The sequence below is a fragment of the Oncorhynchus kisutch genome, linkage group LG10, assembly GCF_002021735.2.
Source record: "Oncorhynchus kisutch isolate 150728-3 linkage group LG10, Okis_V2, whole genome shotgun sequence".
Taxonomy (NCBI): Eukaryota; Metazoa; Chordata; class Actinopteri; order Salmoniformes; family Salmonidae; genus Oncorhynchus; species Oncorhynchus kisutch.
In genome coordinates this window covers 39,450,881-39,466,915 of record NC_034183.2, presented here as the reverse complement: position 1 = coordinate 39,466,915, position 16,035 = coordinate 39,450,881, and the positions used below count along the sequence as shown (strand labels likewise).

Here is a 16,035-nt window from a genome sequence, read left to right as displayed (position 1 = left end):
CCTAGAGCTGTCCGCCCGGCCAAACTGAGCAATCGGAGGAGAAGGGCTTTAGTCAGGGAGGTGACCAAGAACCCAATGGTCACTCTGACAGAGCTCTAGAGTTCCTCTGTGGAGATGGAAGAACCTTCCAGAAGGACAACCATCTCTGCAGCACTCCATCAATCAGGCCTTTATGGTAGAGTGGTAAGACGGAAGCCACTCCTCAGTAAAATACACATGACGGCCCGCTTGGAGTTTGCCAAAAGGCACCTAAAGACTCTCAGACCATGAGAAACAAGATTCTCTGGTCTGATGAAACCAAGATTGAACTCTTTGGCCTGAATGCCAAGCGTCACGTCTGGAGAAAACCTGGAACCATCCCTACGGTGAACCATAGTGGTGGCAGCATCATGCTGTGAGGATATTTTCAGCGGCAGGGACTGGGAGGCCAGTCAGGATCAAGGCAAAGATGAACGGAGAAAAGCCTATTCCCCTTCAGGAGACTGAAAAGACTTTGCATGGGTCCTCAGATCCTCAAAAGGTTCTACAGCTGCACCATCGAGAGCATCCTGACTGGTTGCATCACTGTTTGGTATGGCAACTGCTCGGCCTCCGACCGCAAGGCATTACAGAGGGTTTGGCAGTATGCTTTGGCAGTATGCTTGGGGTCATTGTCCATTTGGAAGACCTAAGTGTGTGTACATTTCCGACTTCAACTGTACATATTACCTCGACCAACTGCTGCCCCCGCACATTGACTCTACCGGTACCCCTTGTACATAGCCTCACTATTTTTACTTTACTGCTGCTCTTTAATCATTTGTTACTTTTATTTCTTTTTGCGTGGGTATTTTTCTGAAAACCGCATTGTTTGTTAAGGGCTTATAAGTACGTAAGCATTTCACTGTTCTATTCGGCACGTGACAAATACAATTTTTGATCTGAAGTACAGAGAGATCCTTGATGAAAACCTGCTCCAGAGCGCTCAGGATCTCCGACTGGAGCGAAGGTTCACATTCCAACAGGTCAACAACCCTAAGCACACAGCCAAGACAACGCAGGAGTGGCTTCGGGACAAGTCTCTGAATGTCCTTGAGTGGCCCAGCCAGAGCCCGGACTTGATCCCGATCGAACATCACTGGAGAGACCTGAAAATAGTTGTGCAGCAACTCTCCCCATCTAACCTGACAGAGATTGAAAGGATCTGCAGAGAAGAATGTGAGAAACTCCGCAAATACAGGTGTGCCAAGCTTGTAGCGTCATACCCAAGAAGACTCAAGGCTGTAATCGCTGCTAAAGGTTCTTCAACAAAGTACTGAGTAAAGGGTCTGTATACTTATGTAACTGTGATATTTCCATTTGTTTGTTTTTGTAAATTAACAAACATTTCTAAAAACCTGCTTTTCCTTTCATTATGGGGTAAAAACGATTTAATACATGTTAAAATAAAGCTGTAAGCTAACAAAATGTGGAAAATGTCGAGGGGTCTGAATACCTTCCAAAGTTGATAGGTAGGTAGATCCAGAGATAATTTTGAGGAGATGGGAAACTCCATTGCAATCATATTATCGCCCATTGTGTACGTTGCCCATGCTATGCCAATGGGCCGTGCGGTGCATTCTGGGCGATTTTGGGACAAGGAGTGAATGGGAGTCAATTGGGCGCTAGTTCAAAAACCCAACATTAGCATGAGTTTCATCAACAAGAAGTACAATGTTACAAATATTTTCAGAGAGGTGAGATAATTAACATGCTATATGTAATATTGTATAGTTTTGGAATTGTGACATTATGTACCTTCGGAGGAAAATAGGCACTTTTCTCTGGAATTGCGTGACGATTAGCTTAGCATCCGCGTGACGCAGCATGACAATGTGAACGTGATTGGTCGACAGTCTGCTGGGTGAGACATTATTCGTTCCTCCATTCGTTGTCCAATGGGATTCTTATTTCCTCCTTTCGCTAATATATCTGGTAGATCTTACCGTTCCAGGACAACTATCAGGACGGGGCAGCCTCTTCCCCTCCTCCAGCACCTTGACCAATCGCGTCACTGTCATCTGGCCCCGAGTAGGACCAATAATCTTCAGGAACACCTGTGGGACAAAGAGGGGGGAAGGGGAGAAGAGATGAGTTGCCATGGAAACACGAAACAAAATGACTCCTCCCATCTTGCCAGTGAAGATAGGACTGACAGAGGGCTCTGACGAGATTCCGGAAGTGGATTTTACAATCCTCGTAACCCATAGTGATATTTAAATATTAGTGAAAGCGATATTACTGTGCACCCGAGACTGAAAAACAATTCCTATGTTGATGTCGTGCCCATCGGTTATGAATGTTTCAACCTGTGTTGAGATGTCATGCTTTTACTGCTATTTCCTGGTTTAAAAGAGCACCAAAAACTACACTAACCATGAGCCTTAGTGTTTCTGCCACCACAGGAACAGACCCAGGATCTGTTCTAACGCGACTCTAAACAAGAGGTGAAATCTCACATAATATGGACAACTTCGTTATCTGCCTATGGGAGATAACGCAGCGGACAAATTCTGTTTGTGCCTGTGACAGTGCTATCGAGCACCATCATGTGTTCGCTAACAGATCTCATGGTTTATTTTAGTGCTGTGTAATGGTAATTATTATATTTTTGTTGTTGTGTATAGTAACTTAGCTAGCTAACAAATTGGAAACAACACCATGGCCAACCAACAACTACCTTGTTTTTAAAAAATGTACAGAGACTGTAGAGAATGCGAGACACCCCACTGACTAATTTCTTCTGATGCCCCCTGCCCCACAGAGGGGGTGCCCCCACTGGCTCATTTCTCTGGCAGGTAGGGCAAGTGGGAGGGGACAATAAGTAGCTGTTCCCTCTTGCGCCAGATATTATGGAGGAAACTCAAGCTTAAGCAGGAAAAGCATGCTCACGCAAGAGAAACGGCCACACAGACAGAAACCTTGCCAATTTGTTTCAGTCGTAATCGGCCTGAGTAAACCATATTTACCCACCATCTTTGGGAACGATTCCAATGGCTTATATCCGCTCTGTGATTGGAAGATACAGACCGCAATGCTGCATGGGATGAGTAGTTTGTTTCTCCCCTAACTCTGGTACAGTATGTACACAGTCTTGTACCCTTGACTTTTCTTTCATACATCACTGTTTTTTAAAAGTGATTTCTAATCTTTTGAATGAAATGTTTCACCCCAGAAATGTTTGCCAAAAGAGGGGCGTGGCCCCTACCGAGCCCTACCGAGTTCTAATGTTGATGCATTGTTGTTGATACAAAGCCAGTCGGAAGAAAATAGTCTAAACTAAACCACTGCATTCCATCTACAATTCTAGAACGTGTTTCAAAGCAGTCTCTTAATGGTGGCAACTAAAGCATATAAGATGGTAATACCTATCAACCGTGAACCAGTTTCTGTGAATTGAACAGTGCGGTAAAGTGTAGGAATAAGCCTTAATGGATATGTAATGATCATGGCTACAGGGTGTTGATTAGGGAGGACATATTGGTATAGCTTGTCTGAGCAATCAGGGAGTTGGAAGGATGTGTGTGTGTGATGGCACAGGCTAGCAGGAGTGGGCAGAGCCCCTTGGTGAGTCATTAGCCACCCTGGGAATAGACTGGCACCACCTGCCTCGATCAGTGGGATGGAAGGCTGTGCTGCCAGGCCTAGGTGTGTGTGTATGCGTGCATGCTTGTGTGTGTGTGTGTGTGTGTGTACTGACCGGCATGGGGCTGATGGCGTTCTCACAGTAGGTGAGCAGCTCGTACATGGTGACACCGAAGGACCAGACATCAGAGGCCAGGTAGAACTTACAGTGGACCAAACACTCAGGGGCATACCTGGTACATGGGAAGACAGAGGGAACACGCCAACATACATCACACTGTAAATCACTATCTACACAAAGACACAAACTCTCAGGAATCCAACATGCTCTCTCTTTAATTCTTAATAGTCTAAGCCATTGGGGTGTGGTGGGTGGGGGGGGGGGGGGTGTTTATGAACTGACATATGGAATTGTTTTAAGATGGTCATAATGAGGATCATTTAGCTATTTGATTTATTGAATAAAATATTGAATTTGGTCTTTACTACTATAGCCCAGAGAAACGCATTGAATTACACATTCATAAACGGCAAAGTTGAAGTGTTTGTCCTGTATCTAGGACATATAAGAAAGCTGAGGGAATAGTTATTTCTTTCTTCACATATTTAACCCCTTTTTTTGAGTCCCGTGACCCTTGTGGGGTTCGTAGAGCAAAATGGAGAACACTATGGTGTTCGTGAGAGTCTCCCCTTTCCATAATATTTTGGAGGTCAAACCGTTACATACATTTTCTTGAGAACACAAGCCTTTCGGGACGTCTCACGGTCTGACAAACACCACTCTAGCTCTGCCAACTTTCACCGCAGATGCGTAAACATCCCTCTGGCTTAAAACGGACAGATTTTGATGGGGATTGTTTTGATTATGATACTTTGATTGGCGCACAGATGCGTCAATCAACTCTCGGGGGGGGGGGTTAAAGCCACAGACATGGGACCAGAAGCGCTTGCACCAGGTGGGATAAAACAACAGTAGTCCGCAGTAGTCCAGTCCTCTCACCAGTACACAGGGCTTTCCAGGTCATCTTTGACTGTGTAATATCCCTCGTTGCCCTTGATGCTCTTGGTCAGGCCGAAGTCTCCAATCTTCACCGTGCTCTCGTTCTCCACCAGAACATTCCGGGCTGCCAGATCCCGGTGGATGTAATTCCGAGATCCCAGATAGTCCATTCCCTGGAGAGAGGGGAGGAATTTATCCTATTATTTAACTATCAATAACTTAAAAATAATGTTCCCATAACCAGGGCTAAGGGTCAGGGTTGAACCGGGATGTGGACACGAAGCTAGGGTTAGGGTTGAACCGGTAGGTGGACACGAAGCTAGGGTCAGGGTTGAACCGGGATGTGGACACGAAGCTAGGGTTAGGGTTGAACCGGGATGTGAACACGAAGCTAGGGTCAGGGTTGAACCGGGATGTGGACACGAAGCTAGGGTTAGGGTTGAACCGGGATGTGGACACGAAGCTAGGGTTAGGGTTGAACCGGGATGTGGACACGAAGCTAGGGTTAGGGCTGAACCGGGATGTGGACACGAAGCTAGGGTTAGGGCTGAACCGGGATGTGGACACGAAGCTAGGGTTAGGGTTGAACCGGGATGTGGACACGAAGCTAGGGTTAGGGCTGAACCGGGATGTGGACACGAAGCTAGGGTTAGGGTTGAACAGGGATGTGGACACGAAGCTAGGGTTAGGGTTGAACCGGGATGTGGACACGAAGCTAGGGTTAGGGTTGAACCGGGATGTGGACACGAAGCTAGGGTTAGGGTTGAACCGGGATGTGGACACGAAGCTAGGGTTAGGGTTGAACCGGGATGTGGACACAAAGCTAGGGTTAGGGTTGAACCGGGATGTGAACACGAAGCTAGGGTCAGGGTTGAACCGGGATGTGGACACGAAGCTAGGGTTAGGGTTGAACCGGGATGTGGACACGAAGCTAGGGTTAGGGTTGAACCGGGATGTGGACACGAAGCTAGGGTTAGGGTTGAACCGGGATGTGGACACGAAGCTAGGGTTAGGGCTGAACCGGGATGTGGACACGAAGCTAGGGTTATGGTTGAACCGGGATGTGGACACGAAGCTAGGGTCAGGGTTGAACCGGGATGTGGACACGAAGCTAGGGTTAGGGCTGAACCGGGATGTGGACACGAAGCTAGGGTCAGGGTTGAACCGGGATGTGGACACGAAGCTAGGGTTAGGGTTGAACCGGGATGTGGACACGAAGCTAGGGTTAGGGTTGAACCGGGATGTGGACACGAAGCTAGGGTTAGGGTTGAACCGGGATGTGGACACGAAGCTAGGGTTAGGGTTGAACCGGGATGTGGACACGAAGCTAGGGTTAGGGTTGAACCGGGATGTGGACACGAAGCTAGGGTTAGGGTTGAACCGGGATGTGGACACGAAGCTAGGGTCAGGGTTGAACCGGGATGTGGACACGAAGCTAGGGTTAGGGTTGAACCGGGATGTGAACACGAAGCTAGGGTCAGGGTTGAACCGGGATGTGGACACGAAGCTAGGGTTAGGGTTGAACCGGGATGTGGACACGAAGCTAGGGTTAGGGTTGAACCGGGATGTGGACACGAAGCTAGGGTTAGGGCTGAACCGGGATGTGGACACGAAGCTAGGGTTAGGGCTGAACCTGGATGTGGACACGAAGCTAGGGTTAGGGTTGAACCGGGATGTGGACACGAAGCTAGGGTTAGGGCTGAACCGGGATGTGGACACGAAGCTAGGGTTAGGGTTGAACAGGGATGTGGACACGAAGCTAGGGTTAGGGTTGAACCGGGATGTGGACACGAAGCTAGGGTTAGGGTTGAACCGGGATGTGGACACGAAGCTAGGGTTAGGGTTGAACCGGGATGTGGACACGAAGCTAGGGTTAGGGTTGAACCGGGATGTGGACACAAAGCTAGGGTTAGGGTTGAACCGGGATGTGGACACGAAGCTAGGGTTAGGGTTGAACCGGGATGTGGACACGAAGCTAGGGTTAGGGTTGAACCGGGATGTGGACACGAAGCTAGGGTTAGGGTTGAACCGGGATGTGGACACGAAGCTAGGGTTAGGGTTGAACCGGGATGTGGACACGAAGCTAGGGTTAGGGTTGAACCGGGATGTGGACACGAAGCTAGGGTCAGGGTTGAACCGGGATGTGGACACGAAGCTAGGGTTAGGGTTGAACCGGGATGTAGACACGAAGCTAGGGTTAGGGTTGAACCGGGATGTGGACACGAAGCTAGGGTTAGGGTTGAACCGGGATGTGGACACGAAGCTAGGGTTAGGGTTGAACCGGGATGTAGACACGAAGCTAGGGTTAGGGTTGAACCGGGATGTGGACACGAAGCTAGGGTCAGGGTTGAACCGGGATGTGGACACGAACCTAGGGTTAGGGTTGAACCGGGATGTGGACACGAAGCTAGGGTTAGGGCTGAACCGGGATGTGGACACGAAGCTAGGGTTAGGGCTGAACCGGGATGTGGACACGAAGCTAGGGTTACGGTTGAACCGGGATGTGGACACGAAGCTAGGGTTAGGGTTGAACCGGGATGTGGACACGAAGCTAGGGTTAGGGTTGAACCGGGATGTGGACACAAAGCTAGGGTTAGGGTTGAACCGGGATGTGGACACGATGCTAGGGTTAGGGTTGAACCGGGATGTGGACACGAAGCTAGGGTTATGGTTGAACCGGGATGTGGACACGAAGCTAGGGTTATGGTTGAACCGGGATGTGGATACGAAGCTAGGGTTAGGGTTGAACCGGGATGTGGACACGAAGCTAGGGTTAGGGTTGGACACGAAGCTAGGGTTAGGGTTGGACACGAAGCTAGGGTTAGGGTTGAACCGGGATGTGGACACGAAGCTAGGGTTATGGTTGAACCGGGATGTGGACACGAAGCTAGGGTTATGGTTGAACCGGGATGTGGACACGAAGCTAGGGTTAGGGTTGGACACAATGCTAGGGTTAGGGTTGGACACGAAGCTAGGGTTAGGGTTTAGACAGTTGCAGTACCTGACAGATCTGGACAGCGTAGCTAAGCAGGGTCTTCAGGCTGGTCTGTCCTCTGTTATGGGGCAGGTACTCCTTCAGACTGCCAGCAGGCAGGTACTCCATGATCAACTTGATGGCTCTGCCTCCTACACATACACAGATAAAGAGGTTTGAGCGGACTCAACACAGGTGATGCTTGTGTACGTGCCTGCGTGCGTGTCTACGTCCGTGCGCGTGTGGCAGGGGTATGCGTTCCTATCGCTCACCCTCCTCCTGGCAGATGCCCTTGTACTTGACGATGTTCTCGTGGTAGAGTTCTTTAAGGATTCCTATCTCACTCCAAAGGTTGTTGCTCTGCTCCTCCCTGTTCTCTGGTTTGAGACTCTTCACTGCTACCAGCTCCCCTGTCCGGTCCCCTCTGGGGTCGTACCGACACAGCTCCACCTTGCCAAAGTGACCCTACGCACGCAGACAGCCAGTTACATACCCACGTTCCCGTTATACACCATCCACGTCAGCCTAAAGAGACTCAGGAACACACACCGTGACACGCCTAGCGGTAACTGCATACACACACACTCATTCTCTGACGCATTGAAAAACACAGAAACGTGCGTTTACCTCCCCCAAATCGCGGATCCTCTTGAGGAACCTCTTCTGGAACAGAGTGGGGTCGACCTCCTGACTGGGCGCCGGCTTGATAGAGGGGTCTGGTGGAGGGACACACACACTGTTACCACCGACAACTTGTACAGTGAGTGGGTTTATTCAGCGAAGCTACAGCACACCAGTATGATGGATGTGGATCTGCGACGTGACTGCAGTACCTCATTCTGGCCACAGTGTGGGAGTATTAAGGGCAATATGCATATCCAAGGGGTCCAGTTTAGGGGGAGATGTAGTTTCCTGGGTTCACTCGCACACAACACTCATACACACACACACTCTTGCAAGCTCTCTCTCTAGCTAGCGATTGGGAACGGCTGCCCTTACGGCTGCCCTTATTTAGTATTTTATTAGGAGCCGCGTTAGCGGTTGCGAAAGCTGCAGCCACAGGAAGAGTAGCAGGGGAATGATGACACATGACTTACTGCATACATTCAAAGAGCCTTCGTACAGATACGTATGCACACAAACTCCTCCCACGTGTCACACACAGACGCACACACACACACACCAGTAACACGATTTCCTTGGCAAAAAAAATGAAAGACTAAACTCTACGGTCCTTGATAGACCTACTTTATGTCAGACATTGTGTGCTATAGCTTGCAAAATAAATAAATGTGACTCTGGATGACAACATAAGGCTGTTTGTTATCAACAGTAGGGCTGTTTTCCTCAATAAATTAAGTCTGCTTCCTGTTTTGTTTCCTCTCCTTCCTTACTTCCTAGTATCGCAATACTGGTATCGTGACAACACTAACAAGCACACACAGAAACACGTACTCTGCTCCTCCAGCGTGTCTATGTCTCTGACAATGGCCCTGAAGAAGGGGCGTTTGTGGGGGTCGTAGGTCATGCAGTGAGTCATCAGTTCAGCCAGCTCTTTGCAGTCTGGGGTAGCCAACTGGCACTCCGCTGCATAGAACCTCTCCTTCTACTCACGGGGGGAGAGAGAGAAACCTTATTAGTTATCAAGGCAGAGCAAGCATGAGGGTATGTACTATCCGTGCTTGTCCTGGGCAGGAACTGAGTACCGCCCCCTAAAAAAAAAGGTTCTACTGCTTGAGTTCCTGTTCCTCTTATAGAACATTAGCTCACGAGTATGGTGGAGCTCCTGCACTGAAATATAAACAGCACCGGTACCCAAAATGAGAACCGGCACTTATTTCAGTCAAGCACGGTGTATTACTCTGGGTTGCAATACATTTGTTACAGATATGTATTGGTAGTATCTTACAAGTGGATCAAGGTGTGTGTGTGTGCAGGCGTGTACCTCAGTGAGTTTCTTGTCTTTGAGGGGCACTTCTCCGTCATAGCAGATCTCCCAGAGTGTTGTGCCGAAGCCCCACTTATCGGCCGCTACACTCAGGTTGGTAGAGTCCTTCACACACTCTGGAGCGATCCATGGGATCCGGTCCACACACTCTGCAGGTTGGCACAAACACAGCCTTAGGCACAGGGTATGTGTTTGTGTACACTATACGGGGAGAGGGGAATGCATTTGACTGAAACGTGTCTCCCGCATTTAACCCGACCCCTCTAAATTAGAGAGGTGAGGAGGGGGGGGGGCTGCCTTAAACATCGACATCCACGTCATCAGTGCCCGGGCAGCAGTTGTTGTTGGGGGTTTAACTGCCTTGCTCAAGGGCAGATTTATACCTTGTTGGCTAGGGGATTCGATGGCCCAAAGCTCCTACCCGCCGCTCACTGTACGAACACGTTCACATTCGGTGTAAAAACACACTCTATTGTACTGAACACACACAACAAACTGTTGGGGAGGGGGGAGAGGTTTTGTCAGTGTTAATATGTTTGTCGTCCTGTCTTCCCTCTCTGACACATTTACTGTATTACTTTTCCATGATGCACTCTCTGTCTCTCTCTCCCTTCTCTCTCTCTCTCCCTGTATAGTGGGCTCTGCCTTCCCTGTCATGTGACCCGGGCCACCCAGCCTCTCTCTGGCCTGGAGTCAATTCACTCCCAACTGACAGGAATCCACAGCCCTGCCATGCCAGTAACACAGTACATAAACAGAAGGGGGGGGGGGGGGGGGGGGGGGGGGGGGTGATGGATGGAAGGGGCGGGAAAAAGAGAGTCCAGGAGGAGGAGCAAAAGAGAAGTACAGAGAATAAGGGGAGAGAGCGGGAAAAGGAGAGTGGGTGGGGAGAAGGACAGAAAGCGGTGCGGACAAAACCTCACTAACACAGGTGATCTTTTGTAGCTCAGCTGGTCGGGCACGGCATTTGCAACGCTAGGGTAGTGGGTTCGATCCCGCGGACCACCCATACGTAAAATGCATGCACATATGACTGTTATGTCGCTTTGGATAAAAGCGTGTGCTGAAACGGCATATATTATATGACTGTGAAGACATTCTCCTGGGTCACAAACCCTTCAGAACTCAATATACTGTTACAACGGAGGCTTCATATTTATATGATCTCAAACTGGGCCCTTGTCCTGTCAGAGCTCAACGTGGATCCCTACACCTCTGCAAAACAAGATGAGTTGCTCTGGATGACAACAAAAACGGTCATTAAATATGGTGGTTGTCTGGCACACATTGTGCATAACTTGCCACACAGAAATGATTCAGTGAAGTCGTACCTTCTCTGGTCAACACAGTGATGGGTATGCCGGGGTCGCTGAGCTTGATGAAGGGTCCTCCCTCACTGTCCACTCCGTCTCTGGCCAGCAGGATGTTCTTGGTACACACAAAGCCATGCACCAGCTTCTTATCCTCCTGCATACACACACACACACACACACACACACACACACACACACACACACGAGAGAGAGTCACATCAAATCTAATTGTATTTGTCACATGCGCTGAATACAACAGGTGTAGTAGAGTTTACCGTGAAATACTTCCTTATGAGACTTGACCAACGATGCAGAGTTTTTTTTTTTTTTATATCCCAAGAGGAATAAAATAGACAGGGCACATACAGGGAGTACCAGTACCAGATCAATGTGGAGGAGTACAAGGTATTTGAGGTAGACATGTACATCTAGGTATGGAGAAAGCGACTAGGCATCAGGGTAGATAATAATAGGAGTACAATAAAGAACATAGTAGCAGCACCATATGATGAGTGCGAAAGTATGTGTGTGTAGTGTGTGTGTGTGTGTGTGTGTGTGTGTGTGTGTGTGTGTAAGTGAGTGGGTATAGTCTTGTGAGTGTACATAGAGTCAGTGCAAGATAAGGTCAACGCAGATGGTCCACTCTACGGCTTTGGGTGACTGAAGTCCTTGGTGTGTGTCTTACCAGGTAGCTGAGAGCACTGGCCAGTTGTTTGGCCACCTGGAACTTCCATGGTGTACCGAGAGGACTGTGTTGTCTTACCAGGTAGCTGAGAGCACTGGCCAGTTGTTTGGCCACCTGGAACTTCCATGGTGTACCGAGAGGACTGTGTTGTCTTACCAGGTAGCTGAGAGCACTGGCCAGTTGTTTGGCCACCTGGAACTTCCATGGTGTACCGAGAGGACTGTGTTGTCTTACCAGGTAGCTGAGAGCACTGGCCAGTTGTTTGGCCACCTGGAACTTCCATGGTGTACCGAGAGGACTGTGTTGTCTTACCAGGTAGCTGAGAGCACTGGCCAGTTGTTTGGCCACCTGGAACTTCCATGGTGTACCGAGAGGACTGTGTTGTCTTCGCATGAGCAGATCCAACGGACCGAACTGGACAAACTCCTCCACCATGATATCTTGGGGAGAGAGAGGGACAGTCAATGCACCACACACACAGACTCACTCAGGGAATATTCTGCCTGCTTGGCCACCACAACAGAAAGACTGGTTTGTCTTGTGTTTTGGGAAACAGTACAGTGACACCTATAATAAGTAACAAAAGACAAGGGAACGCTCGAGTAAATGAGGGATATTGAAAGTACATTGAAAGCAGGTGCTTCCACACAAGTGTAGTTCCTGAGTTAATTGAGCAACTAACATCCCATCATGCTTAGGGTCATGTATAAAAATGCCCACTTGCCCATTATTGTGGCTACAATGGCTAGAAGAAGAGATCTCAGTGACTTTGAAAGAGGGGTCGCAAAGGAGCACAGGTTTAAAGTGTGTGTATGTGTGTGTGGGTGTGCGTAAGTGTCTCAGTCATCAGATCTTAACCTAATTTAACACTTATGGGAGATTCTGGAGCTGGGCCTGAGACAGCGTTTTCCACCACCATCAACGAAACACCAAATGATGGAATTTCTTGTGGAAGAATGGCGACGTAACCCTCCAATAGAGTTCCAGACACCTGTAGAATCTATGCCAAGGCGCATTGAAGCTGTTCTGGCGTCTCGTGGTGCCCCAACGCCCTATTAAGACACTTTATGTTGGTGTCTTCCTTTATTTTGCCAGTTTCCTGTTCATTACTACATGAATCTACTCATAGGATGTAAACAGTGTGTAGGGTGCCGTCTTTCGGATGGGACGTTAAATGGTTGTCCTGACTCTCTGTGATCACTAAAGATCCCATGGCACTTATCTTAGAGTAGTGGTGCTAACCCCGGTGTCCTGGCTAAATTCCCAAGCTGTCCCTCATGGTCACCTAATCATCCCCAGCTTACAATTGGCTCATTCCCTCCTCTCCCCTGTAACTATTCCCCAGGTCGTTGCTGTAAATGAGAATGTGTTCTCAGTCAACTTACATGGTAAAATATATATATATTTTTTATTTATTCAAATAAATACCAAAACATCTCCCACTAACCTGTTTGGACAGGACAGGTTTTAGACAGTACTGTATAGTATGTCAACATACTATTCAATACTGAGTCAACAGCTCATAGGGAATTCGGTATTTGTAAATAATGGCAAGTCCTATCACATCCACTAACAGTGTAGGTCCTGTATTACCACTTCTTACAGTAACAGAAGGATGGATTAAGAAGTGAGTTTAAGGTTTAGATGTGTCATGCAGGTTACCGTAGCAGCGTAGGGTGTGTGTGTGTGTGTGTGTGTGTGTGTGTGTGTGTGTGTGTGTGTGTGTGTGTGTGTGTGTACGCACTCTCTAGGTGGCGTACACAGACTCCATAGAGCAGGGCGATGTGCTTATGGGAGACCTGCCGCATCATACTGGCTGTCTCAAAGAAGGCCTGGGGAGAGAGGGAGGAAAAAGAGAGCGGGAGAGATGGAGGTGAGAGAGAGAGGAGAGAGTCAGTCAGCTAATGTGGCAGAATATTGCCACAGAACATCACTCACACACTCTCAGAAGTTACTCTAGTGTAACTTCTAGTGGGAGTCCCTAAAGTTATCACAGGATGGAAACAGTGTGTGTGTCTTACCAGAGAGATGTCCCTGTGTCCGGACCCCAGCACCTTCAGCACTACTTTGACGTCCTGAGAGGAAGAGTATCCAGCATCCTCATCCTCCGCACTCTTCACCTTCAGTACTCCAGCATAGATGTTCGTCCGGGTACCCAGCCCCAGGTGCTCTCCCTGAGAGGCAGGAGAGAGGGAGAGAGGAGAGCGAGTTAGTCAAGACACACTCACGAGATACACACACACACACACCGTAAACACACACTGGTGACTGACACCAGTAAGAAAACACTGAAGGACTAAAGTGTCTAGAAAAATAAAAGATTGACAAAGTCTCTTTCAGCTGATGGATAGATGTGACTGATAGGGGTATGTACTGGATGTGACTGATGGGGATATGTACTGGATGTGACTGATGGGGGTATGTACTGGATGTGACTGATAGGGGTATGTACTGGATGTGACTGATAGGGGTTTGTACTGGATGTGACTGATAGGGGTATGTACTGGATGTGACTGATAGGGGTATGTACTGGATGTGACCGATAGGGGTATGTACTGGATGTGACCGATAGGGGTATGTACTGGATGTGACCGATAGGGGTATGTACTGGATGTGACCGATAGGGGTATGTACTGGATGTGACTGATAGGGGTATGTACTGGATGTGACTGATAGGGGTATGTACTGGATGTGGCTGATAGGGTATGTACTGGATGTGACTGATAGGGTATGTACTGGATGTGTAGAGTGTGGGTGTCAAACATGCGGCCCGCGGCAGTTGTTTTTTCATTTAAAAAAAAATGTGGCTCTTAATCAACATTGAAATGACTAAAACCAAATGAAAACTGTGTAGACATGATAGACATATTCATAGTATTTTCACTCTGTCCAGCTTGCTAACATCAAACCCGCTTGCTAACATCAAACCCGAAAGCTAGACAGAAAATTCCAAAAGCGACGGATAGAGGAAATTTTGACAGCAATATAATACATTTTAAGTGCGGCCCTCCGTGAAGACCAAATGCTTCACACTCACAAATTGGAAGCAAGATGGTTACAGTGCCTCCTAAAGACATCTGGAAAAGGGGGAAGCTTTTTACAGTTGTGATTTATCTTCAATGCCCTTAAATAATAACTTTATAAAATAATATTCACAATCTTCTAACTCATGATATGTGGCTGGCTGGCTGGCTAGTGGCATGTGGATCTTTGTTGTATGCGGTAGTTAGCTAGAGTCTAGACCAGTGGTCACCAACAGGTCGATCACGGTCGACTGGCTGATATTTAAGGCATTCCTAGTTGATCACCAAACATTTCTGTAGAAAAGCCAACAGTAAAGGTTTGCCATCTCATTGAATTGTTTAATTTGTCTTGCGCTGTTGGCGGTAGGTGCACTTGATTCAGAAGCCATGCACGCCGTGTAGGCCAAGTGTTCCCATTTTGAACCATTTCATTTGTCTGAAGGGACAAACACCGCCTACCAGGAGAACTGTGGCTAAATCAAGCGCACCTACTGCGCTGGCCAGTCGGATAGCTCATATCACCGCGCCTACAGCTTTCACGACCCCACAGCAAATGTTTGAGACTAGCCTACCTGTGATTGTATCAAACTTTTACAACTATGACCACGAGAGAAACTTTGAAAGAATACAGCAAAGAGCTGCTGTTTTAATGAGCGAGTTCATTTCTACGTTTTTATTTCAGCACTTTTACAAAACATAAAACGCGCTCCCTGGTCTGAGAATAACAATATTGGTAGGCCAGGCATATAGCCAATATGCTGTGATAATGTATTAGGGCTACTGCACAAAAAAATAAAATAAAATAAAATATATATAGGATGGTCTGGTGAAATACCTCACTCATCACCCAAAAGAGCACTTGGCGAGTAGGAGGGTAAACGGGCAGGTGCTTGGGCACAGGAAGACCCCTATTGGTGCACGTGCCTGGTACGGTGTGTGGTACTGTACCTGTAAGATCTCCTCCTTGAGGATCCTGTGGAAGCTGAGTTGGCTCTCCTGCAGGGGTGTCTGGGGGACCAGCACTCGTTCCTTAGTTACTACCAGCAGGTTGGACACCTCTGAAACACACACATATTCCATATTAGCCAGTGCAAAACACACACGGACACACACACACACACACACACACACACACTAACACGCAACACAGAACACACACCAGGATTGTGTTCATTAGGCCACGCAACAACAAAATATTGCATGGCTGTGTGCTCGATTTTATACACCTGTCAGCAACAGGTGTGGCTGAAATAGCCAAATCCACTTGATTTTGTATATAGTAGTATGATAGTATACTTATGGGATACGCCCCCAGTGTATTCGTGAGAAGCCTTTAATACACTACACCAGCCATGATTGGCTGGATTTCGAGACGTGTGTCGTCGGGGAGGGGCGTCCCTCCTACCTTATAAAAAGGTTCAACTTTGCATCGATGAGTCATTCAATATAAGCAACACCTCTTCCTCTCTCCTGCAAGGAGGGAGGTCTG

General features: G+C 48.1%; 1 protein-coding gene across 4 annotated transcripts in view; it reads right to left on the bottom strand.

Annotated features, from left to right (window-relative positions):
• Window positions 1-16,035, bottom strand: part of LOC109898129 (tyrosine-protein kinase JAK1-like) — a 67,898-nt gene that overhangs the window by 7,220 nt on the left and 44,643 nt on the right. For 2 of the 4 annotated variants that reach the window (XM_031833656.1, XM_031833657.1), the window contains exons 11-23: window positions 15,495-15,604; window positions 13,545-13,697; window positions 13,268-13,355; window positions 11,524-11,963; window positions 10,857-10,992; window positions 9,523-9,674; window positions 9,033-9,183; window positions 8,205-8,293; window positions 7,850-8,042; window positions 7,605-7,729; window positions 4,604-4,776; window positions 3,719-3,836; window positions 1,965-2,075 (exon numbers count right to left, since the gene is read on the bottom strand). In XM_031833656.1, coding sequence (XP_031689516.1) covers window positions 1,965-2,075; window positions 3,719-3,836; window positions 4,604-4,776; window positions 7,605-7,729; window positions 7,850-8,042; window positions 8,205-8,293; window positions 9,033-9,183; window positions 9,523-9,674; window positions 10,857-10,992; window positions 11,524-11,963; window positions 13,268-13,355; window positions 13,545-13,697; window positions 15,495-15,604 — 2,039 coding nt within the window. The remainder of the gene's footprint in view (window positions 1-1,964; window positions 2,076-3,718; window positions 3,837-4,603; window positions 4,777-7,604; window positions 7,730-7,849; window positions 8,043-8,204; window positions 8,294-9,032; window positions 9,184-9,522; window positions 9,675-10,856; window positions 10,993-11,523; window positions 11,964-13,267; window positions 13,356-13,544; window positions 13,698-15,494; window positions 15,605-16,035) is intronic. The other 2 variants (XM_031833658.1, XM_031833659.1) reach the window with 1 other exon arrangement.